The sequence below is a fragment of the Narcine bancroftii genome, chromosome 10, assembly GCF_036971445.1.
Source record: "Narcine bancroftii isolate sNarBan1 chromosome 10, sNarBan1.hap1, whole genome shotgun sequence".
Lineage (NCBI taxonomy): Eukaryota > Metazoa > Chordata > Chondrichthyes > Torpediniformes > Narcinidae > Narcine > Narcine bancroftii.
The window spans coordinates 91,361,879-91,388,770 of NC_091478.1; the positions used below are offsets into that span (position 1 = coordinate 91,361,879).

At 37.7% G+C, this 26,892-nt stretch overlaps 1 protein-coding gene and 1 long non-coding RNA gene across 4 annotated transcripts in view; one reads left to right on the forward strand and one right to left on the reverse strand.

Annotated features, from left to right (window-relative positions):
* Positions 1-1,901: 1,901 nt before the first annotated feature.
* ap1g1 (adaptor related protein complex 1 subunit gamma 1) overlaps positions 1,902-26,892 on the reverse strand; it is an 80,645-nt gene continuing 55,654 nt past the window's right edge. For all 3 annotated transcript variants that reach the window (XM_069901818.1, XM_069901819.1, XM_069901820.1), the window contains 5 exons: positions 24,147-24,273; positions 19,834-19,935; positions 16,128-16,288; positions 10,176-10,274; positions 1,902-7,149 (listed from right to left, as the gene is read on the reverse strand). In XM_069901818.1, coding sequence (XP_069757919.1) covers positions 7,048-7,149; positions 10,176-10,274; positions 16,128-16,288; positions 19,834-19,935; positions 24,147-24,273 — 591 coding nt within the window. In that variant the 3' untranslated portion in view covers positions 1,902-7,047. The remainder of the gene's footprint in view (positions 7,150-10,175; positions 10,275-16,127; positions 16,289-19,833; positions 19,936-24,146; positions 24,274-26,892) is intronic.
* On the forward strand, positions 12,733-26,719 carry LOC138744934 (uncharacterized). Its single transcript, XR_011345878.1, has 3 exons — positions 12,733-12,892; positions 14,742-14,837; positions 26,540-26,719. It is a non-coding gene; the product is annotated as an uncharacterized lncRNA (long non-coding RNA).

Below are 26,892 nucleotides of genomic sequence, written 5' to 3' on the forward strand. Positions count from 1 at the left end.
CCAATCTTCAATTTTCCATTTCACTATGAAGGGCTGTTGACTTGAAATATCCATCCTGTTCCTTTCCCATTAATGTTGTTTGATTTGCTGAGAGTTTCCAGAATCATTTTTGTGTAGTTAACAAGTGTTACTTAGATCTGCTCCCACAGATTTACTCCCTTAAATGAAATGTGTCTAGTAAATAGAGGACTGAAAGAAGTAAACATTTAGATAGTATTGTTCAATTACAAAAGAATATACTGGAGAAAGGCATCATTTCTTAAATTTGTTCTAAAGTTCGCCACCTAACCAACAAGTGCAACATTTTTTTTTTTTTTTAATTTTTTTATTTTTCACACCATAAATCACATTAGCCATGATATACACTATTTCTTTTCACACATATACAGTGACTTTTTCTCCCCCCCCCTTTCCTCCCAAACCACCCCCCCACCCCCCCTCTCATCCATTTTAGGTATACAATCTAGGTTGCATTAAGCCAGTCAGACAATGTTGTCATTCAACAAAATTACACCAGAAATTCTACTGAGTCCATTCTTTTCTTTCCTTCTCCTTCCATCAACTTAGGTAATGTTTGTCCCCGGTAGGTTTTCGCTATTGTATTTAATGTAAGGCTCCTATACCTGTTCGAATATTTCAATATTATTTCTTAACCAATATGTTATTTTTTCTAATGGAATACATTTATTCATTTAAATTTGGTAGTTTCTTCCTTTTAATTTGGTTATGTATTCCATTAATATTTAAAGACATATAGTTCAGCGTAGCCCTTTTATATTTTGTTTATCTTCTCTTTCCGTTTTTCCATCATTACCTTTCCTCCTTTTCCATTTCTGTTTTCTTATTTTCAACTCTTTATAAGACAACATTCCTACAACATCTAACATTTTCCTTATTCTCCTATTTCTATCTTATTTATCCCCAATCTCCCCTTCACCTCCTGAGTTGTCCTTTATCCCTTGTCGGACAACCACATCTCCCCTCTCCATTTGGATTTGCGAATCCACTCGCAAGCGTCAACTGATTGTGCAGTGACCGCTATTTCCCCCCACCCCGCCTCCCCCAGAAAAGATTTCACTTTTCATATGTCACAAAGGTCCCTCTTTTAATTCCCTCCTTATTCTCTCTATTCCATTACCTTCCCTTATTAATTCTTGTCTATACTATCTATATTTTCCTCTAAGTACAGATACATTCATGTATGCTCATTGTCTCTATTCACTCTTATACCTCTTTACCTGCATACATAGCAATCGTGATCATTTTTACTCTCATTACCCGTCTTCATCCCTCAGTCTATTTTTGTCTTTACCCACATACATATCAGTCGTGATCATTTTAACTCTCATTACCCGTCTTCATCCCTCAGTCTATTTTTGTCTTTACCCACATACATATCAGTCGTGATCATTTTAACTCTCATTACCCGTCTTCCTCCCTCAGTCTATTTTCGTGCTTCTTCTGGATCCGAGAATAGTCTGTTTTGCTGTCCTGGAATAAATATTTTCAATACCGCTGGATGCTTTAGTATAAATTTATACCCTTTCTTCCATAAAATCGCCTTTGCTGTATTGAACTCTTTTCTCTTCTTTAGGAGTTCAAAACTTATATCTGGATAAATGAAGATTTTTTGCCCTTTATACTCCAGTGGTTTGTTGCCCTCTCTTACTTTTTCCATTGTCTTCTCCAGTACCTTTTCTCTTGTAGTATATCTTAGGAATTTTACTACAATAGATCTTGGTTTTTGTTGTGGTTGTGGTTTAGAGGCCAATACTCTATGTGCCCTTTCTATTTCCATTTCATGCTGTAGTTCTGGACATCCTAGGGTCTTAACAAGTGCAACATTGATGTACTGTAGCAATGCTATTGAGACTTAAATATCATAGTAATAAAACACTGAAAACTTTTTCATTTATTTTATTAGTCAATGATCAATTTTTCCAACCCAAAAGACAAAACATACAAATCTAAAATGACCCAGTTAAGTGTTTATAACTTTTGTCCCAATCACTTCAAGATCAATGGACATTTTGTACAATATCTCAAAAATAAGCTTGTAGTAATTATTTTCCCAATGATAGACGTATTTCATAAAACTTACAATATAGTTAAGGATAAAGAATCAAAGGAGAGGCACATCTTATGAAATGGAAAAAGTGGAAAAATTTGATGCAATTGAAGATTTAATTCCCTCTCTTAGTACCTTGTGGTGCAATAACAATGCAATCTTAAAGTATAACAATGGAATGCCAGCTTTCAAAATTGCAGGCTCAGTTTCACTAAATTTGTTTTAAATGCATCAGATAATATAAATCAAATATAATTAAGGCTATTTACATTTTACATCATGCACCCTGACAGAATTCTAACCCATATTTAGATCTGGATAAACTCAAATACCCAAAGTTAAACAACTCTTACCTTCACTATACACATTTTGTTTCCAATCAAGACAACTTCTCTCCCCAAACTCTAAGCATTTACCCCTCCATTTTCATAATGCTTCTGAATTTTTCTTCTCTGGGAAAGGATAACAATTGGAGCTGCACACCTCCATAAATCTGACAATCATATTTTATTTAATATGGATAGATTAATTCACCGAAAGTATTATCAGTTTGCACAAATGCTAGATTAGGCTGCTATATATTTTAGCATAACTCCTTGCCAAAGCTAAGTTGCTTGGCAATTAAAAATCTGTAGCATACCAGCAATATCTATTGCATGAAGAATCTCTATGAGGAATCATCTTTATGAAAGAAATTTTCTGCACCAATTGAGTCTTTATCAATATAAGTAAATGAACTAATCCGGCAGTAATTAAGGTGCTGGCAGATAATGCAAGACTTCAACAACTCTTATTTCATGTATAACCAAACTCAAAAATCCTTAGATCCATCAATAAAATTTAACAAAGCAGTCCCACAATAAAAGTGAACATTTACACCAGGTATGAATTAGCCATGATTTAAAAGAAATCTCTTCAGTACTCAAAACACTGCTGTCAATGACCCAACAACAAAATGGACGCTGTAATTATACAGAGCTTTGAAGTTTAGTGATAAAGTCCATGGTTTAAATAATGAAGGCTGTACAGCTTTAGAAAGGTGCAAGTGCAGACACAGCTATTCTTTTGCTCTCAGCACAAAGATTCAAAGCAATAAAAACAGATGTTAGTAGAACAAAATCTTAAACATGCTTACCCATTTTTCATCCTTATTGCACAATGAAAAGAATTTAATCAGTAGTCAAATTGTCTGCTTTATTTCTCAATGTTATCCACCCACTTAATTTTAAGTCTTCAGACTTCAATAACACAAATATTTAATTAAACTGCCCTCCCTTCAACTATAATTAGACACTACACATTTCTCTAATATATTCATATAATCGTCTCTAAACACCAGCATGGGAGCGCTTGCATTTCCTTTTCACAACTTTCAATATTTACACCTGCCAGTGCTTGCAACTCAAATCACCATAACATGATGAATTTGAATAACGGCATAATAAATGTGTGATCTTGCCATTTGGAAAGATAAACAGGTTGGTGGCATTGCTTCATGGGAATACTTAAAATTTTTTCAATGAACACACATCTTGTTGGCCCACCTAAAAATCAAAACTGGAATATTTAAATAATACCCAGACAGCATTCTTAAGATATTCCAATTTAGATACGGTTTCCTGTTTAAAAGAGAATGAATAACCATTAATTACAGACAAATTGTGTATATTTTTTATGGAGTGGACACAATCTCAAGCAAATGTGTTCAACTTCTGGACCATGTTCAGTTAACCATGGAAATAGTAGTTAAACGAGAAAAGCAATCACATAGATAAGATCACAATGAACAAACAAGGCTACAACTTTTGCCCTCAGATGCTCATTAACCTTTATGTTAGCTGAGGTTCCAGCATATCACCAATTGATGAGAAAACATAGACTGCATTAATGGTAGAAAAATATGGAATACTTAAACCACACAACAAATGAAAACATGATCCTTGGTATGGACTAAGGTAGCATTTAGATCCCTGTCAAAAATGAACCCATTAAATAACAGTGTAACAAAATAATATTAATGCTTCAGGTCAAGGACCTTCATCATAACTCTAGAAAGATTACAGTTCTAAAATGTTAACTGTTTCACTCCTTACAGATGCTGTCCAACCAGCTGAGTTTTTCACTTTTTTAATTTCAGATATAAGTTTTAGTTTTACTTTGAAATGAAGCCCCACCTTAAAGATGCATTAGTTTTCAATAAAAGAATTGATAAATGTTGCTAAAGTATTTGTCATCAGCATTTAACATCACTGCCACCATGCTGTATTTGTACCTAGATAATCGTGATATCTTCATGGAAACCTCTTCAACCATATCCAAAAGGTCCAACTTTTTAAAAAGGCAATAACCCAGCAATTAATCAACATACTCAGCAAGGGGAGCGGGGAGTACATATTTCTTTGCCTGTTTTATATATACACACCACACAAACGATTAATTACTAACACTTCCCCCACAAAATAACATACATCTTTAAATGGACAATGAACAGTTAACCATACAAAATTAAACAATAACTGGGAAACTGTATTCAATGCATTTTTATAAATGCAAATTTCCACTGTAATGAATAATAAATGCTATGAATTTACAAATGGCCTGTTTAAAAAAATGATTTAATCTTTTAGAAAATAGAATTTTTAAAATGTAGATTCTCATGCACAGCCATCTAATTAAACTACTGAACTATGGCAACTAAAACCATCAATTAACAGACACTGAAATGATACTAACAAATTGGTAAATATTACCTTGTGGTCATTGTTTCCACCCAATCTTCCCCCCCACCCCCCAAAACACACACACAAACAGGTTTGTGTTAACAAGGTATCCCAGCAACATCCACATTTGCTTGACTTTGAGATCAGAATGAACCAAAGTAAAGCATAACCTTGTCATTTCATATTAAAATCAAGGAACACAACTTCCAACTAAATATTATTTTCAAAACAGGGATAACAGCAAATAATCTCTTCACCTATTTGATTAACTGCTAGACATATGAAGGAAGCAAACAAAAGTCATGATATCCCATTAACCAATTTGTTGAATGATCATTTCACATCAGGTTTACAAAAACACACTGTAGCTTATATACTCTGCATACAAACTTATGTTAAATAGTTACATATCAATCGTTTTAAGGGCAGGAATAATTGTCTTTTTAAAAAAAAATGCTGCAGCCCAAATTTAAAAATTCCACCTACTCTTGCTGTAACATTCTCTGAAACAGTTAAATTTTTAACGATTCATGTGTGAAGGGCAAGAGCATCAAGTAGACATACCATCAACTGCTCAAGTACATTCAAGTCTTGTCAAAATTATCCAATACTTCTATCTGATAAAAAAATAAATGCAACCTTTTTAGCCTACCCTTATCCTACCAATTAAATGATAAAACAAAATGGCAGGTAGAAGAAAGATTTCAAAGGTAATCTGTTGTTTTTGGACAGTTAAGAATTTAAGCCAGTTTAAATTCCACACCAGAAGCAAAATCATGTTTGTTAGGCATTTTGCTTCAGTATTTGTTATTTGCTGGGTAAAGCCTTAACTTGCAATAACTTCATTTATACAGCCTTTGCAACATGGTCTGAATTACTGTCACTTGATCAGAATTGTCTTAATACATTGAAGTCAGTGCATCATTTGCAAATATTTAAGAATAATTCTACAATTAAGTCCATGAGATTGAAAAACCTATGATCTTGTTTTTAATGAAAGGATTCATGGATTAAGATTTATTAGATACCAATGAACAAATAATGATTGGAATATATCCAGCAGAAATTCTGGGTTTTTTGGGCTATTTTTAAAGTCAAATATTCCAAAATAAAGTTACATAATAGTCGCACAATGGCATTTCATGATGAACATACAGTAAAAGTCCTAAAATCTGGACTGCTCAGGGATTGGATCAGTCCGGATACTCAGGCAGTACATCTGTGGTGCTTGCATAATGCACACAAAAGCCAAGTTTGAGAAGTCAGGATTCGCGAGTGATCCGGATTTCTGGACTTTTACTGTCAAGTTATCCAAGAGGTGCAAAACTTTGTTACTTGATTTTAAATAAATCAGGCTTTGAGAGGAGGCTGAAATGTTTGCTTTTGTCTTGCAAGCATATTACATCAGAGATCAACTTCAAAGAACAAAAGTAATGCCAATTATAAATTCAAGTTCAGCAGAGTGAAAAAGTTTGCTAATATCTTCTCAGTGCAGATAACCTAATTTATGCTGACTATAGGCTTTTAAAACTATTTTTGAAAACGTTTTTCATATCAGGTGAATAATAATTCACATCAGGTCCTTTGCTTCTGAATCAGAACACAAGACACTCATCATTAAAATTCAACAAATGAACTAACTGAGTGAGGCATCAGCAATCCCCTACCATTAAGTCAATTTTTGTTTGAGTCTCATTATCCAATTAATATTGTGTACAATTCACAGGTAAATGCTAAGAGGGTAAAAACGCTCTGAAAACCACTGGACACTTTTTTATGAAATATGCAATCTGGAATGAATGGAAAAATCACAGTACAGGACCCACCAATAAATTTATAATCTCTACTCCAGGTTCCCATAAAAGCAAGAGCGACAAGAGATAAACAATGGCTTCTTGTTATCTTGACTGAAATCTTGCAAAGCCACTGAACTTTACTGACTCTAGTGTAGCACTAGCTGGATCACAGCTTCTGTTGAAATGGTCCAAGTTTTGCAAGTCGGGTAAAGCAGGAATGTGTGTAGTGCACAGCACGAGCTGATAATCCAATGAGTACGATGTTGATAGAGACTTATATGCATAGGTTTTGAAAAAATGAATAGCAATTGTAGGCATGATAGTCTTCAGAGTTGTTCATTACTTTTGTATCCTGCATTTAGGAGTCATTAAGACGTGCGTACAGCACACTGAGGATATGATCTTCCGAATAATTTACCAAAATTCACTGGTGGAAAAGAGTGGTGTTGCCATCCAAAAAAAATCATTGCCATGATTGTGGAGGGAAGTTATTTACTTCTGCTAAATCTTGCACCGGTGATCCATCAAGATTATATGTGACCTTGATCCTCATACGAAGTTGGTGCTAGAAAGAAAGATAAAATTGACCAGCATTACCACATAAATGTGAAGTAAAGCAGCAATGACTGGCACGAGATCAGAAAACCTAGGAGTGGCAAATGATTGCCACCACTGGAATGTGCACAATTAAATAAAAGATTTGGCAACTTTCAAACAAGGAGAATAAATTACCCCAGACATCGTAGTTATCTTCAGAAAATACCAACTGGGAACTTGCGACAACTAGATTCAGATATACATAATATATATACAACCCGGACATCTTTGTTTCTGCAGGCAACGCAGAATTACCACTTTACTGGTCGTGCAAAAAAACTATACACAGCGTATACATGTAAACAAATAAAGAACTGTAAACAATTAATGAAACTGTGCAATACAGAGAGAATTTTAAAAAATCAATAAAGTGCACAAGAGTCCTTAAATGAGTCCCTGATTGAGTTTGTTATTGAAGAGTCATATGGTGGTGCGAGTCTTATGGCATCTATACCTCTTTCCTGATGGCAGCAGCGAGAACAGAGTGTATGCTGGGTTGTGTGGATCCTTAATGATTGCTGTTGCTCTCTGACGGCAGCGTTCCCTGAAGATGTTCTCGAGAGTGGGGAGGGTTTTTCCTGTGTTGTCCTGGGCTGTGTCCACTAGCTTTTGCAGGGCTTTACGCTCATGGGTATTGGTGTGCCTATACCAGACCGTGAACCAGCCAGTCAGCCATATCTCTGTAGAAATTTGACAAAGGTCTGGTGTCATTCCAAACCTCCACAAATACCCAAGGAAGTAGGGGCGCTGACATGCTTTCTTTACGATGCCATTAATGTGTTGGGTCTAGGAAAGATCCTCCAAGATAGTGATTCCCAAGTGGGACTGTTGTTTGTCATCTATATCAATGAAATGGATGATAATGTGGCAAATTGGATTAGTAAGCTTGCAGATGACACTAAGATTGGAGGTGTTGTGGACAACAAAGGTTTTCAAAACTTGCAGAGGGATCTGGACCAGCTGGTAAAATGGGCTGAAAAATGGCAGACAAGCGTAAAATGTTGCATTTTGAAAGGACAAACCAAGAAAAGACATACACGGTAAATGGTAGGGCACTGAGGAATAAGATAGAACAGAAGCATCTGGAAATACAGATACATAATTCCCTGAAAGTGGCATCACATGTGGATAGGCTTGTAAAGAAAGCTTTTGGCATATTGGCCTTCATAAATTGAAGTACTCAGTACAGAGGTTGTAATGCTATGATAAAGTCACATAAGGCATTGGTGAGGCCAAATTTGGAGTATTGTGTGCAGTCTTGGTCACCTAACTACAGGAAGGATATCAATAAGGTTAAAAAAAAGAATGCAGAGAAGATTTACTAGAATGTTGCCAGGACTTCAGGAACTGAGTTACAGGGAAAGGTTAACAGGTTAGGACTTTATACCCTGGAGAGTGGAAGAGTGAGGGGTGATTTGATAGAGTAAATTTAAAATTATGAGGGGGAGAGACAGAATAAATGTATATAGGCTTTTTCCATTGAGGGTGGGTGTGATTCAAATAAGAGGACATAGATTAAGGGTGAAAGGGGAAAGTTTAGGGGAACTTCTTCACTCAGAGTGGAGGAGTGTGGAACAAGCTTCCAGCTGAAGTGGTAGATGTGGGCTCAATTTTAACATTTTGGGGAAATTTAGACAGGTTATGGATGAGAAAGGTGTGGATGGCAATGGACTGAGTGCAGGTCAGTGGGACTAGGCAAGAAAAAGTGGTTTGGCACAGACTAGAGGGCTAAAGTGGCCATGAATCTGGGCCTCTAATGCCATGAGGCCCAGCAGTACCACTAACTGTGCTACAGTATTGCCATTTCCAGATTGTAAGTCAGTTCCAATAAAAGATCACAAACCTTTGGGGGCATTTGGTAGGTTGGGTTTGTATTTTTGGTCACTGATATTTGACAGAGAGGTCTCAGAGCAGAGGAATCATTGACTAGTGTGTGAGATCTCTTTCCAATCCCACTCTTATAGCTTAATGTCCACGATAAGTTCTTTGAAATTGAGTGTTATGCTATGTGGACATTGAGCAAACACCATATGGGATACCGTAGTGTACTTGCAAAATTTTTATTTGTAAGTAGGGATCAGTGTGGGCACGACATATGGCTGTGGGGAGAGAGTGGGCCAGTGGGATTAGTGTAGGGACCGATACAGAGCTGTGGGGAGAGCGTGTGGCTGTGGGATTAGTTAGGACTGATATAGGGCTGTGGAGAGAGAGTGGGGCAGTGGGATGAGTGTGGGGACAGACATGGGTTGTGGGCAGAAAGCGGGGTAGTGGGATCAGTATGGGAACTGACAGAGGGCTCTAGGGAGAATGCAGCAGTCAGACTAGTTTGGGTATACAGTATACAATTTCCTATAGCTAGTGATTGCTTTTTCTAAATTGCCGTGGCCTTGCTTGTGGTAATGGACGTATATGCCATCAGACATTGCCCAAACAGACATGAAGCATCATATACCTGCATTTTCTATGTTTGTTTCATATTTCCAGGACCTGCAATAGTTTGCTTTTAAATCCCTGAGCACTTTTGATATAAGTCAGTGTCGCTCCACTTGTCTGACCTGCTGGGCTTTCACCAGCAAGTGACATATATTCTGATTCCATAATCCTGCCACATCATTGTTGCTTCTTTCCTCTGCTCTCCTTCCATTTGCATCTTTTCCAGACTGATCAGCAAACAAATAAAATTTTACCATTCTCTCTGGCAACAGCAATTTATGCCACTAATTTTATCTTGGTTTCTATCCTATCACAAGCATTTTGTTCTCTTCACCCACTCTGTGATTTCAACACACGTATTTTCTAAGTCTTTCCTGTTCTCATTTCTTTCTTCAGATTCTGCCTAACCTGTATTTTCTGCATTTATCTGACATTAAAGGCAGTTCCTGAATATTATCAACTCAAATTACCCTTGGAAGACAGTACACAAACTTTGCCCAAAGGATGTTTTTAAAAAAATTTGCATGCCAATTGCAATTCTATGAGAAATTTCCAACGAACCTTCTGTGGATTAAGCACTTTAATGACCTGTGTGACAGCTCCTGCATTTCGTGCTGGAATTATGTTGCTACTTGGAGAAAGAAGCTGCAGTTGAAATGTCTGCATAAATAAAGAAAATATAATGTTAATAAGTATTCTGTACTGAAAGGAGCTATGGCTTTATCAATAGAGTGCACCCTTGAAATATACTACCAAAACATTTTCCCTCATACACCATAAAATTCATTCCCAATTCACTCAGTGACTAGTACCATCAATCCTATATCAAGAAGCTTTGGGTAGCAGAAGGATGAGAATAACACTTGGAAATACATAGCTATTTCAACTTTATCATTGGATCGAAATCCAGCACATGCTTTGTGGTTTCCAATTGCACATGCATGAAACTGTACTTCCAAAAGAGAAGGGATCAAAATTTTGATGAAATGGGTGTTCGGTGAGGCAGAAAAAGTGGTGTTATCGTGTAAATGAGAAGCTAGAGGGACTCAGTCAGTCAGGCAGCACCCATGGAGAAAAATAGTCATTTATTGAGACTGATGTTATTGGTGTTTTGTTCAAAAGTGTCCATTAACGAATGGATTAAAATGAATGGACTATGGTTGGTTTGCTGCTCTCTAACCCGTGTAACTCTCACAACCAACCCACAAATTTGGGATGAATCAAATGGTAGATGCAAGATGCAGAATGAGATGGCAGGATTAAGTGGAAGGGAAGGCAGAGGGGAATAAGTGGATCTGGAGGGTGGGAGACTGAGGAGTGAAAAATGCATAATTTATTTTTACATATTTCTTGTCTGGGAATTTTTCAGTGTGGATAAGAGACAATACCCCTTTCACACTTGCAAGTGGTCACAGGAATTATCGGCCAATCAGCTCAACATCAGCGTGAAATGAAGTCATCTCACGCTGTGGAAAGACTGCCTCGACCCCTAGTGCAATCCATAGCATCTGCAGACCGCTGGCGTTGCAATTAGGCAAGCATTGAATGGGCAATTGCATTCTAGGACAGAAACAACCTAAGTTTTTGCATGAGTGAAGGAAGAAAATTAAAATGAAGATATAAACTTTGCCGTAGGAAAGTCACAGCAGGAGAGAGAGAGGAAATAAATAGTAATAAATAGCAATATTGGACAATTTTTAAACAGCATGGGAAAGTTGGCAGCACAAAAATGCACAATTTATAAAGAGTGTGGGAAAAAGTGATGATGCACCTGACTTCCCAGAATGCCATGTGGCACAGAAACCCCTCCATGAGTGCTCTGTGCATACAGCCCCTTCTCTGTCACATGAAATTCTGGGAAGGCAGGTCTGCCATCACTTTTATCCCCCATAATATTTATAAATTGTGCATAATAGTGCTACCAACAGTCCCACGCTGTATAAATTGTGCATGATAGCGCCACCAACTTTCCCATGCTGTTTAAAAAGTCCATTATTGCTATTTATTGCTAGCACTTTCCCATGGTCCCTTATAAAAGTTTATACAAGTCGGAACTACAACAAGCTGAAGAGCCATACTGTGCTGTACATAAACCTTAATTATGTTATACTTAGGCATGATTAATTTTTTTCAAATACAAGATCATTATATATTGGTCAGGATTTAGGGCATGTCCACCATCACTCAATGCATCATGATGTCACCGGTAGAAGGTAGAACAATCCTAACCCTGGGGATGGCTCCTTGCAAGTGTGAATGCGTGCAGAGTCGCAGTAAAGAGTGGTCAAGTGTGAACAGCAAAAACACCATTCCTATCTCGGGACAGTGAACGGCTGATTTAGTGGGCCGCAAGTGTAAAAGGGGCTAATGAGTGTGAATGGGGTCAGGACCAGTTGTGGGCACCTTGCTATGTCCACAATTGTATGTATAAAGTATGTGAAGCAGAATATGGTCTTCAATTTCTTGGAACCCACTTCAATTGTATCAGGACTTTTACTGGTTTTGTAGATGGTTTGCAAAAGCCATCCAACATGAAAAATTATACAAAGATAAATTTTTACTGAAAATGAACTTTGAATTTAAAAAAAATATTTTTTTTCAGGAACTAGGCTTTGTGGCCAAGGTCCAATACCAAATGCCTGTGAGAAGGGAGTCATGGGCTGTCTTGATCAACGGTACTCCTCAAGTTGAAAGTACATCTACAGTTCCATCAGGGAACAAATATTTCTGAGTTTGATGGTGTGCAACAGAAGATGAAAGTGGGTTTCCCATTCACCCGCTGCCTTCTCTTGGTGAAAGACTGCAAGATTGAGGGGTGATTGCCATGCATTTTTATAGATCATATAATCTGCCAACACTCTGCGCTACTGGTGGAGGAAATGGATGTTTCGGGTGATTGATGAAGTACCACTCAAGTAAGCTGCCAGGCTTGTTGAGAATTGATGGCACAGCATTCCATCATACTATTAACATGCCCTATAGACAGTGAAAAGAAGCAAGTCACTCAGAAGTTAGCTAGTTTCGAACATAACTCAAAGCCATACAATTTCAGTTTAGATTAAATTCTGGCTGATGGGGATCCCCAAGATACAAGGTAGCACGCTTGAAACACCTCCAATATCTTCAGGAATTCAAATGCTTCAACAATGATATTGCAACCACATGTAAAAAATAATAAGTAAATGGCTTGCTCATTCAACAGGTGGCAGACGTGCTTTCTGAAAGGCCAAGTAACAAGGGAAACATGGGATTGGTTTCAGCATTAACAATGAACTAAGGTGAGATGAGTGAAGTTTGCACAATTTTTTCGCTTATCGTTTCCATCCCAGTCATCTTTGTTCATGCCACCAAACTCAAAAGGAACAGGTGAGATTAGAGAAAAACTATACTAGATACATGAAATTCCTGTCCCCAGATCCAAAGAGGATTCAAGCCAATTCTCCTTGGCAACTTTAATGCAAGATTAAAATGGAAAAGGGAAAATTAACTTCAGAGACATTGCCCTGATGAAATGCTTAAAACATGTTCTGTGAAAACTAAGGTGCCTTTTACACAGCTACTTCATTCCAGTATATTTGTGGCATTTTTTTTTAACGCTATGTCTTCTGTGTAAAAAGGTACCAACATGTAAAGGTGGGGGGGGTCATTCCATTCCTGGCTTGTTTTCCGACTGCAGAGGTAGTAACAGCACCAGAATGCGGTCTGTGTAAAAGGATAATCCGGCATTCCGGCACCATGACAGGAAAGGATGTATTTGTGTACCATTTTTTTTAGTGTATTTGCTGGTAAGCATTTAAAACTTAGACAAAACATGCAAATAGGACAAAAGAAAAAACTTTTTATTAATAACACCACTGTCCTGCTCTCTCCCAATGGCCTACTGCCTGCTCTCTGTTGCTATGGGCTGCTCATAGAGAGGAGCGAGGGTAATCAGAAAGTATGGCTGAGTCCAACACTAACTCGACAAGGCATCATTCCCAGTACATCACTGACTTGGCAGTAGGTCTGCTAGATTGAGCTGCAATTATATAGCAAAGACAAGAGGCAGAGTTGATCTGGCTGACAATGAGTAATTCACTAGGGAATGCTTGACTGGCAGGCATTTGGGGTTTAACCCATCTCGGTTGTCTGTGCCTGCTTCCATAAATGCAGGAGTCTGAAATGAGCTGCAGATAAAATTGCTGGAGCTGGCGATGAAATGAGCTGGTGGTAAAATAGTGATACATCCTCGACTAGGCTCACCATTTCATTGGTGGGTGAAGCACTGATGTGTTGCTGGTTTTGACAGGACAGAGGTTGGAAGGTTGTTGATCTTTCAAAATAGGGATGATTATTCATGAATAAAAAGTATGCATCAAAGGGTACTGAATGTGGAACTCTACAGAAGGAGGGTGTGAATGCTCAGTTACTGAATATATTCAAGACAATCACTGACAGACCTTCAGATATTAAGGAAGAGGAGATTAGTGTTAAGGAGTGATAAAAGACCACCTCCACACTGATCTCACCACCCTGCTCTCAGCTGTCCCCAGGTGTCTCTAGTCACCTTGTGCTGAGAGCAAGTCTTCAGTTTGAACAGTCTGAAGCCCCCAACATTATCTTTTATTATCTGTCACCAGCCCCCAACTATATATAGTGGTGATTAGTAAGGGATTACTTAATGGTATGCGAGTGGAAAGTAAAAGTTTGAAAATCACTGTTCTAATCTTACCTAATTGACTCGTTATGTGCACGGTTTCATAACTCCAAAGCAAATAGACCAATGACAATTTTTCTCAAGCAAAATATTTCAGTTACATTTGGATCGAGAGCAGTGGTTCTCAATCTCTTTTTCCCCCCAATTCACATACCACCTTAAGTAATCCCTTACTAATCACAGAGCACCTATGGCATAGGGATTACTTAAGGTGGTATGAGAGTAGAAGGATAAAGTTTGAAAATCACTTTCAATCAATCCTTGCAGTAGATTTTCCAAGTGTGCGTATGTTTTATTAAATTGTGCGTGTATTTTTCCACTCTCCTTTATAAATTGTGTGAGTTTTATTCTTACTACGACTTTCCCATACTCTTCTATCAATTGTTGTGTATTAATAAAAGTAATGTTTGATTGCAAACCCTTTCACCTAGACTCATCTCTTGAAGAAGACGACAAATGGAATGTTGGCCTTCATCACTAGAGGAATTGAATTCAAGAGCTTGGATGTCATGCTGCAACTATACAAGGTACTGGTGAGGCCGCACCTGAAGCACTGTGTGCAGTTCTGGTCTCCATACTTGAGGAAGGTTATAATGACCTTGGAGGCAGTCCAGAAGAGGTTCACCAGGTTGATCCTGGAGATGAGGGGGCTGACCTACGAGGAGAGACTAAATAGTCTGGGATCATATGCTCTTGAATTCAGAAGAATGAAGGGAGATCTTATAGAAGCATATAAAATTATGAAAAAAGATAGAGGCAGGAAAATTGTTTTCACTGGTAGGTGAGTCCAGAACTAGGGTTCACAGGCTCAAGATTTGGGGGAGTAGATTTAAGACAGAGATGAGGAAAAATTGTTTTGCCAAGAGTAGAGAATCTGTGGAATCCTCTGCCCAGGGAAGCAGTTGAGACTACTTAATTAAACACACCTAAGGTTCAGTTAAATAGGTTTTTTAATAAAAAAAGGAATTAAGGGATATGGGAAAAAGGGAGGTAGGTGCAGATAAGTCAATGATCAGATCAGCCATGATTTTATTGAATGGCGGAGCGGGCTCGAGGGGCCAGATGGCTTTCTGCTCTTATTTTTTATGTTCTTTGGTGAAGATGGGAGCAAATATTCAGCCAGCGAAGTCCCTTGATCTTGTTTTGCTCATCGCAGCTGTTTGAATAAAGTTACGTGAAACAGCAATGGTGTGGCCTAGGATGAAGAGCTGGTTGATGCCACTAGTCATTGAGGTGACTCTTAAAGTGACTCCTTAACAGTCAGAGGCTTTATCTGTCAGCTTGGGGGAAGAGGGGGATAATTCTCTATAATGTTGTTGCTTGTCTTTTGGGCAGTTCCATGGAAGGGGAGGAACCTGCAGATGCAGCGACGGTTAAATGTTTTCAAAGAATGTGAACTGAAAATAAAATGCTTTAAGGTTTATATATTCATGCAAGTGAAGATTGTTCAGTGCAAGTACAGTATAGTACTTTTGTTTTTTTTAAACTGTTTATTCTTAATGCAGGTGTGTGAGGCAGTGTAGGAATAAGTCTCAAGCACTGGAAAATACATTTACCCAGCATTAACTGATCTTCATAGGTGCCGATACCAGGTATTTTACTGTATTATGTGTCAATAAAAGGAACCTTGGACTTTGATACTGTAAATCCTTCATATTGTGATTTTAACGTTTTTGTTTAGCTCAAGCTGTGATTTTCTGAAATCACTCTTCCACCTATCAACTGTTACCCAAATCGGAGGCACTGAAATAAGAAAAAATTAATTTTATTAAACATCAAGGAACTCGGCCTAAGAGTTAGTTAAACTGGACAAATACCTTTGGAACTGCAGCTTGAAATACAAAGTCTGTCATATCCCCTTCCGTGGAGTTGGTTGCATTTATGGTAACAACAGTTACGTTAGGATTTGTATTGGAACGTTCAAAGTTAAAATCAATTTTTAAACCACCTTTGCTGTACGCTGTTACAGGAGGAATGCCTGTGAAATAAAATAAAATAATTCATTAATTGCACAGTGAACAATTTAAGTCTCTGCACCTTTATGCCTGGAATGGAGGTGCCAACTTTCAGGACAAGAATAAACTCCAGAAGGTTGTTAATTCAGCTTGCAACATCACAGGCACCAGACTTCACTCCATTGAGACCATCTACGTGAGACGGTGTCTTAAAAAAGCAGCCTCTATCCTCAAAGACCCTCACCACTAGAAAAGATCAACTTTCAATACCCACCTACCCATAATTCTAAATATTCATCTGCCTCTTCAAAAAAACAGGTTGGTCAGCTAGTAAGTTTGCTGATAACAAAGATTGGCAAAGTTGTGGACAGTGTACAGGACCATCAAAGAATGCAAAAGGATATAGTACCGTTACAAATATGGGCAGAGGAATGGCAGATGGAGATTAATCCAGTAAGATTCTGCATTTTGGGAGGTCAAATCTAAAGAGAAAGTATACAGTAAATTGATGTGAAGAGAAATTAAGGATCCATTGTGTAATGCCTCTTCTATTGTGATGAAGAAATTTGGATTCTTTTGCATTACTTATGTTTTATTACCAACTCACGACCTCGTGGTTTGTGCTTCTATCCTGAGGTGGGACATTCTGTCTCTAATTCCCTTTAATGGTCAGGAGGATCACCGATTTCCAATCACCACATTGCTCATTGAAAGTGACACATGGCATGTTTGCCTTCATGGGTTGGAGCATTGAGTACCACAGTAAGGATGTTGCAGATATACAAAATTTTGTTTGGACTGCACTTTAGAGTATTGTGTGCCTTTCTGGTTGCTTCATTACTGGAAGGACATGGAGGCTTTGGAAAGTGTACAGAAGAGATTTACCTGGATAGAAAGTAATGAGCTATGGTGAGAAGTTGTAAATACTTGGTTGGGGTGCTTTCTCTGGAGCAGAGTGAGTGGATACCAGTTCATAAAATAATGAGGCCTACTGTACATAATAGGGTAGGCAGTCAGAATCCTTTTCCCAGGCACCATTTGCCACATGCAAGAAGGAATGCATTTAAAGTGAGGTGAGGATGTGGAGAGTTTGAGAGATGTGGAGTGTTTTTTTTAAAGCATAGAGTGGCAGATGCTTGGAACAAAGTGCCAGAGGTAGAGGTGGAAACAGATGTGTTAGCATCATTTAAGAGATTCATGAATATTCAGGCTATAGAGGGATACAAGTAACATGCAAGCAGCAGAGATTTAGTTAATGGCATCATATTTAGCCTGTTCCTGTGCTGTACGTGTTCTAGATCCACATTTTATTTCTATGCCAGTTTTAACATTACTTCCTTTTCCTTTGCATTTTTTTCTTGAACTTTATCATTCTTGATTCCCACTCAAACTCGAGCCTCAACTCTTTACTGTAATTTTGACTTGCATTACTTAGATTCCGGTTGGATAAATTCAAACTAGTGAAATTATATTTAAATGTAAAAAAAAGTCAATATAAAATAGTTACACACTGTCCAATATCAAAAGTCACAATACAAAGGCACTCAGAAGAAAATAATCTATTGCTTCAAAGCAATTCATACCCCTAGCATGAATTCATAAGTGTATCAAGCCAGAGCAAGGTGTTTATACTGCTAAAGAAGACACATTTCTGGAAGATAGTAGGAATAGGGAAATAAAACTCAGTAATCAGCTGTATTTATGACATGTCAGGTTGTATCTTCCTTAATTAAATCTGCAGAATATCAATGCGCCAAGAACATCTAAAATGTCTATTCATAAAAGGAGACAAATTTATAAATGCTTTAACTTAATGATATTGACTTAGCTGGGTGACCACAATTCACCCTAAAAGAATCTAGACAAATTCTAGCACAGAGAATTATTAGAATAACACTAAACAGACCAGAGAATGAATCAATATGCAACTTTTGCAAGGAAGAAAAAATAATAATTTCGATGAATTCTAATGCACTCAAAACTTAACATGTTATTGGTGGATTTTTACACTTTATTCATTGCTGTGAATCAAAATTAAAAAACCCGATTATACCTCAAGAAGTGGATACACTTTCTTATAATTTCTTTGGGGGTGGTGAGTTTAGAGGGAAGGATCACGTAGTGATTGCAACTTTAAAAAAATTTCTATTGTTATATATTAATTACATATATGGAAAAAAAATAAAATATTTCAAAAAGAAGTGGATACTGTGACAGAATATGTTGTGTTTTATACTGTATATAGATAAGATTTTGGGAGATAAAGTGTGGCAGGGTTTTTTTTAAAGTGTAGGTCACAGACAAACACTTCAAAACAGATCTCATTTAAAATACTGTAGCTCTGCTCAAACTAGACAGGCCGGCTCTGAGAGCCTTTGCAAAAGCTTTGAAGAGTGCCCAAAGGTCTTCACTAATTGTTGTTTTGAAAAGCAACAGATGAAAGAACTCGGAGGGCTAGGTTTGGAGGGAGGGAGGGGGAGAGAGAGAGAGAGAGAGAGAGAGAGAGAGAGAAAGAGAGAGAGAGAGAGAGAGAGAGAAAGAATATGAATAAATTCAGTTCTACAGTTTTACAGTTCAGCAGAAGCTGGGACTGGAACAGGACAAGCTGGCAAGCTTAAGAAAAACCCCATTTTGAAGATGGGTAGTGAGTGCTTAGTTCAGCCTAGTCAAAGCTCTTGTGGTCCATACAAGAGAAGGACTGGCTGCCTAATGTTACATTTGAAATAAGGGAAACAAAAAGGAACTCTGTGGTGACCTGAAAGAAAGAGGTTATCATCTGGGAAAACTCTGATGGGGCAAGTTTCTCCAGCAAGACTTTAATGTGGCTGATTAAAAGGGATCAGTTTTGTGGGTGTCCAGCAAACATCAAATCTCTCTCTGAAAACCGACAAGAACCTTCCTGAGTTGTAACTATAGCATTTACCTTTCAAGCACCAAAGCCTGGTTAAACTCTGTGTACAGTATAAGAATTGCCTGCAACCAGTGAGCTTGGAGAAGTGAAAAATTAGATTGGACTGTGAATCAAAGAACTTTTCTGAACTTACACGCGCTTAGAATTAGAAGGAGGTTAATTTTGTTTAAGTAAGTTAATAATGATAAGATAAAGTTTGATCTTGTTTTCATGTTTAAAGATAATTAAAAACAACTTTTGTTTAAGTAAGCATTTGTCTTGGTGAATATCTATTGCTGCTGGGTTTTGGGGTCCTCTGGGCTTGTAACAATATACTTTCCCTCAATATATAAAATTAAGTCCTTCTTAAGGCTCTACAAGTAGCCAAGCCAATCTTACTATAAAATAACTCATCTCAACATAAAGCAAATAGTTTTTCATGTAATAGAAATAAAACTTTCTGGAATTTATACAATTAATTTTTACTGCCATTTTAATAACATTTGTTTGTGCATTTAACAGGATGGGGCTTGAGAGAAATTAGTCAATATCTAATATTCTTGACATCAGAACAAAATATGCACAATGACCAATGACCAATGAGCAGAAAACAATATTCTGTCATGTTTACAAAGTTCCGAGGATTTGACCATTCATTTTAATTCCAAAAATAATTACCTGAATTTAGATCATTGAAGACTGGTTGAGATGCTAAACCATCCAACAGAAATGGTGTCTGTGAAAATTGTGGAGCTTGGACATTTAATGGCATGGTGCCACCTGCAAATAAAAACAATTTCATTGATCTATACAAGCCAGATTATTTTTGAAGCCATAATATGATGACAGGAGAACCAGGAAGAGTTGATGGGCACCAAAGAATGGGGAATGGGGAAAATAGGATGGTAATGATTGGAGAACCAGTGTACTAAACTCAATAGTCTAAACAGCCTCCATTTTTCACATAGAAAATAAATAAATTAAATTACATACCTCAATATTTTGTTTAAATGACAAAATCTGCTCTCTCTGAGCTGGCAAGGGTGACTAGGCATTCGAACAAAGCGAAATACTGTGCTAACAAAATTTGTTGCCCACGTAAAGGACCTTATACCCAATCCACAATAATCTGGAGAATTAACTCTGTTGTTCAATTTGGCTGAGTTGCAGCTGGAAATGGGGAACTCGAACATGGTTTGCTACATTACTGAACTTGTGAACTGGAGGAAAGGAAGGAGACAGAGCATTAATAGCTTGCAACAGAGCCTGGTTTCAACCCATTTTGGTCCCACTTGCCTTTGAATCAAGATCTTACTCTGTGAAGTCATTGTGGTAGCTTGTCTGCCAAGGCTTTGCTTTTTTTAAAAAAAAGATACCTCACAGAAACAACTACTACATCAAAACAGGAATATCAGGACCTGGAATATCATGGACATTCCCAAAAGAGACAGACTTGGTACCCACTCTGCTGTCTCAGCTTGGAAACTCATCATACAACAGTCATAGTAGGAGATGGCCAGTTTAAAAAAGATGGTAAGCCCACTTCTTTGGAGGAGCAAACCGAAAGAGGAACAGTTTTACTTTCAATAATGAGCTACTCCTAGATCTCAGTGATCCATCTTGTCTTGCCCTGTGCAATTAGCAAATGTCTTATGCTCTCCAAGTTAACATTGAACCAATATGCCAGTCATCAGTGAACACACCCAAATTGCAAAAGCTTCAAATGAGGCCAATGAGGACTTCCATTCTGACCTGGGGGGGGGTGGGAAACCTGTTCTTCATCCAGAGGGGAGATAAATTTAACCTCCTGAATGACTTTAATGTGGGAATGGAAATCCTCTGGTAAGATGTGATTGTCAAGAAAGGAATGTGGAAGACCAACTCCCACAAGGCCACTCTCAGGGCAAAATTCTTTGGGATTGCCATATCAAAGAGACAGCACAAGATCTCAGGAACACCCCAGGGCAAACTATTTGAATATAATCATCCAAGCAAGAATATTGAACAAAAAATGTTTGAACAACCTATGTCCTGATAGTGATGACAGGTGATTGACCATTCCCATTCTATTTTTATCATCAACCTGGCCATAAAGTAAAAGCTTTAACAGAAATGATGCAATGAGAACTATTTAAATTTAGAGATAGAGCATGGTAAAAGGCACTTCCAGTCCACAAACAGAGAGTAGAGGAAGTGTGGAATGAGCGGCGAGCTGAAATGATGAATGCAGACTCAATTTTAACATTCAAGAAAAATTTAGACAGGAACATGGATGGGAAGGGTATGGAGCAAGATGGACAGTTCAGGTCAATGGAACTAGGCAGAATAATAGACTGGCACAGACTTGAAGGGCGGTAGGGCCCATTTCTGTTCTGTAATGTTCTATGTTTTCATGGGTCCCATGCTGTCCAATTTCACCCACGTCTTTGGAATATGGAAGGAAACCAGAGCACCCGAAGGAGACCCATGTACATCTCCCAACATTGCCTAGTTTGAACCATGATCACTGGCACTGTAGATTTGCCCTCTGAAGCTGCAAAATATCCACAGATTTTGGACTGCCCTCAAATGCGCTAATAATTAGTGCCTGTGAAGAAATTTGGCTTTTCTGTCAAGAATGCCCAAAAGTGGTATCGAACGAGAATGACAAGGAGACCAAGAAGCTAGTCAACTGTAAACGTAATATATTCCTAGATTAGATCTAAAGAACACACAAGCAGAAGAGGATCAGCAACTTGTCAAAACCAAGATCTACATGGGTCCTTCACTGTTATAAAATTAATCTTTTAGCCCAAACACACAATGATCCACCCCACTGAAAGCCAAGAACAGGAGTAAGTTCACCAATCAGAGAGGCAGTCAACATCTGCGAGAAGGAACACTCTGATGACCTTTTCAACAATTACTTGGGAGCAGATGCTGCATATTCTGAGCAATGATCTCCAGAATGCAACAACTCCACTAAAAATGGAGCATCACAAGCTTTCATACATGGCCACCTTCAACCTCGCTAAACCTTGACTCCACTGAAAGGCAATACCCTCAAACTTAGCTTGTAAATATGGTGGACAGCATGGATAGAATAATGGTTAGCACAATGCTATTACAGCACCAGCATCACGAGTTCGAATCTGGCACTGTCTAGAACGAGTTTGTACATTCTCCGTGTCTTCATGGATTTCCTCAGAGCTCCGGTTTCCTCCCATCTTTTAAAATGTTTGGAGGTTAATTGGGGTAATTTGGCAGCACAGGCTCTTTGGCTGGAAGGGCCTGTTACAATGTTGAATGAATAAATTTTTAATAATTTAAATTTCAGTTCCACATTTCGTTTATTTCACAATGGCATAATACTATCTCAGTGAAAAAAAATCACTTTTTTGAACAATATCCAAATCAAAATCTATCTGCCATTTCTTTACATTCTAGCTCAGTTAAAGTCCCAATGGATTAATTTAGATTAGGTTGGATTTAGGTCCTATCAGATTAACTTACTCAATGTCCACTACACCACCATATTTGGTTTCATCCACAAACTTACAAACCATTCTACTTTTATTCTCAAGCAGATTATTACTATAAACTGGCATGATTAGCATAGAGTTAGGGTTACAGTGCCAGCGATTGGGACTTGAGTTCGAATCCTGCACTGTCTGTAAGGAGTTTGTAAGTTGTCCCTGTGTCCGCGTGGGTTTCCTCCGGGGGAGGGGGGGGGGCTCTGGTTTCCTCCCAACATTTGAAATATACCAGGAGTTGTAGGTCAATTGAGTGTAATTGGGAAGCACAGGCTTGTGGGCCGAAATGACCTGTAACCGTTCTGTATGTCTATAAAAAATAAAATGGTGAACCCAGCAGGACTCCAGTCCTACTTGTCACAGGCCTCCAGTCTGATGACTAACCCTCCACCACAAACTTTTTACTACCACCAATGCAATTCGGTACAGTAGCTGCATTGTCAACTCAATCACAGGAGGATATGGGATGATGGGCTCTCAACATCCACTACCAACCTACCTCGGATGCACCACATCACCTCTAACAATAAAGGCCCATTACGAGACTCTAAGCAAACGTGGACCTCATTGATGATGAAATTCACCACAACTTTCAATGTACAAGCAGAATCTTCAATTGTTTGAGGAATATGAATCAAGATCAAGATCTTAAGATGACAAACCTCAGTCTATTGGACAGCAATGATCTGATATTCTTCAAGCTATCCAGCAAGACTAGAAAACTACCCTACCCCACAAAATCCTCCAAATTCATTGAAAGAATTACCGTGGGCTCAAGGAATTTCTGGTTCATAAAAAATCCAGGTGGAGAAGGAGCATCCAGGATGATAGTGAGAACTTGGAGGCCATAAAAAAGTGCAAACAACAAAAGGGGAATATATCACTTTGGAAACTACAAAGTCAGGCATGTCCTGCCCCATTTGTGGAAGAATCTGCAATTCCCATGTTGACCTCGTCAGTCACTTAAGAACCAAGAAAGCCAGAGGGAAAGTAAGTTGTTCCCAGTCTTGAGGAATGGCCTAGGATTATTCCTAGGAAGAATCCAGAATAAAATTATGTATTTTTTTCTCCAATTTACTGAGCACCTTCTTGCCACGTTAAATGTCGTATTTTTCTTGGGCAATATTCCAGGATACCCATTACACTGGCATTTCATTCGATGCCCACTTTCAAATGAAACATACAGTCAAGCATTCACTCAAGGTGATTTTGATTAATTTTGACAAGGACCTTATGGTCACTTATTTCCTACATCTAACAGCACTTCCCACATCTTTTCTCTCCTAATAAACCACTATGTCCTGTTCATCATAAACCTTATTCAGTTTGCTTCTTAAGCCTAAACCATGCAGGATTCAAATGGCCTATTCCTTCTTCATGTTTAATTATTTTGTGGTGGCTTTTTAAACTATTTGTGGTGTCTTGTGAAAAGTAAAACTCTTTGCGTTTTACACTTGAAAAAATTCTCACAAAACTAACCTGATAAATCCAGCCCTCCTAGAAGATCTAGAAGTTCTCCACCGACAGAGTTTGGTTTACTGGGTGGGAGAGTTTGAATCACTGGTGTCACATCACTACCCCCAAGTAAATCCAACAAGTCATTCGCCTGAAAATGAAATTGAATTGTGTACATTTTCATAATGAGTCAAAAGATCAATATGTTCATAAATTAGATTACTGATTTGATTATAATGCTTCCTAACTGTTCACTGTCATCAATGAAATGGTAGCTCGTTAAGCTATTACACAAATTCAACTACTATGTACCTAAATGAATATGGGTGCCTTCATTTCCTTCAGCACCCAGTTGAGATCAAAATATCCATGCTAGATCAAAATATCCATGCTAGATCAAAATATTACCTAAAAATAACTGAACAAATCATACCATAAGTCAACTGAAGTGGCAGTATTATTAGTCAAATAAAAAGTGATGGTGCAGCTTTAAAAATGGCTTAGAACTCAGAATGCAAAATGTCAATTATTTCAAATTGGTAATGAGAACAGTACATGAAAATTCTCAGTAAGGAATAGGAATCAAAAGTAAATTCTAAATATTTTTGTTCACTTTTCTGCATACATTCTCTCCAACTTCACTGACTGAAAGTTGGCTACTGATCAAAAAACAATGGCATTTTTGCTTAAGTAGCTAGCTTCCTACAAATTAATTGACAACAAACATTTCATATTTGGAGTTGAGAAAAACATGGGTACCATGTCCAAACCAGATACCATTCTCATATGCACATACATCCAGTTATTGTTCCTCATTATCTTGGTCCTGACATCACCCCAAATTAAATGGTGACTTCATAAACTTTCTCCATTAGCCTGGATCTGCTTCTAACTGGTATGAAAACATGCACGTCAAAGGGATTTTTCTATTAAAATTCTGGTCAGAACCAAAAGGAAGCTTGAGGAACTAATTGCATTTTTGAATAGAAACTATGTTTATTAATTTCAATCAAATATTAAGTTAGGTTTATCAATGCCTTGGCTGATTCTGTCGTCGTCTAATACAAAAAATCATATGTGTCTATATTTTTTTCTCAACCGAGTTCTTTCGTTAGCTGTGAAAATTTTCATAACATTTCAAATGAACACATGAACACAGCACTAAATTATGGTATTTTTAAAATATACATAATTCAAATATTTGCAAGTTGGTTGTCAAAGTGCAAATGATCCCAATGAAACTTCAGACATGATCTCCCCTCTTGAGAGAGAGCTTCTTACAGAGGGACACTCCCACAGTGGCTTTGCCACTTGAGCTTCGCTTTCTTTTATTGGCTGCGATGTCACCAGACACCTTTCAAATAGTCTCCATTTCTGCCACTACATATTTCATATTTGAATCCACAGAAATTGTTGTCACTGATGGTTATGGAGATCAAGTCATTGGGTGAATTTAAAGCGAAAGTTAGTAGTTTAAAAAAAAAATTAGTATGGGTGTCAAAGGATCAGGGAGAAGGCAGGAAAATAGGTTTGAGAGCCATAATTTGAATTGCTGAGTAGACTTGATGGGCCAAATGGCCTAATTCTAAGTCATATCACATAGAACTAAATATCCAACTCAGGTGCCCACTCAATGTTAGGAAAAATGCTCTCCAAGAAAAAAAAGTTTAGAAGTTGCATTACTAAAGTATGGGCAATTATTCTCAGCTACTGTCGATATTTTGTTATGGCTGACTGCAATGTGGCCACTATCTGAAAACACATTTGAACTTTTGTAATAATGCAGACACATAATATGATGTTGGCTTAATAGAGGCCAGAACAACAATCTTGCTCTCAATGTCACCAAGATCAAGGAATTTGGTTGATTTTAGAAAGAGGCTGAGGGATAAGGCATCTGTGTTGATGGAAGGGTCATCTGGAGCCAGCACATCGTAACAACCAGAAATCAACCAGCCTCCACTTTATAAGGAGTTAGAGGAGCTTTGGCATGCCCATCAAATTTCTACAGGTGCACTATGGAAAGTATAAAGACTAATTACATGACAGCCTTGTTTTACAAGTGGTCAGGAACCCAGAAGATTACAGAAAGAACTAAACATAGCCAGGTGTATCTATCCTCCATCTATTGTAGACATCCACTTGAGGTGCTGCCTTAGAAGGCAGGCATCATAAAGGACCCTCATCATCCTGATCACAACCTCTTCTCACTGCTACCTTTATGTAGAAGGTACAGAAACCAGCATCACTAGGGTCAAAAAACAGTTCTCCTTGGTGCACTAATCATAGACAGTACAAAATATCTGTTTGCATCATTGCAAGTCAGTTTTTTTGCACAAGGAAAAGTGAATATTATTTTATTTATTGTCTCTTTCAATGCAATAGAATTTATTTCTAATTTTAGTTTTCCTTTATAGGTACCTGTTCGGCTGCAGCAAGAAAGAATTTCAGGCAAATGAATAGTGCAGAAAGTGGATGACAATAAACTCATTATCATCTTGATCTTTACCCAATGATAAAGATTGTTCATCTCATTTTCTTGAATAATTGCACCTTTCTGGCCATTCAAAACATTCCAAATGTTAAATCTTAAAGTTTCAAATGCATTAAAAATTTTCAGATCATCCTTTTCTAGTTATTTATTGAAACCAACCCTCTTTATGGTCACAGAAATTGATTGAGCTGTTTAAATGACATGTCTTTCTCACCTTAAATAGATCAAATGATCTCAAATATACTCATGCATAAAAATAATATACAACATACCTTA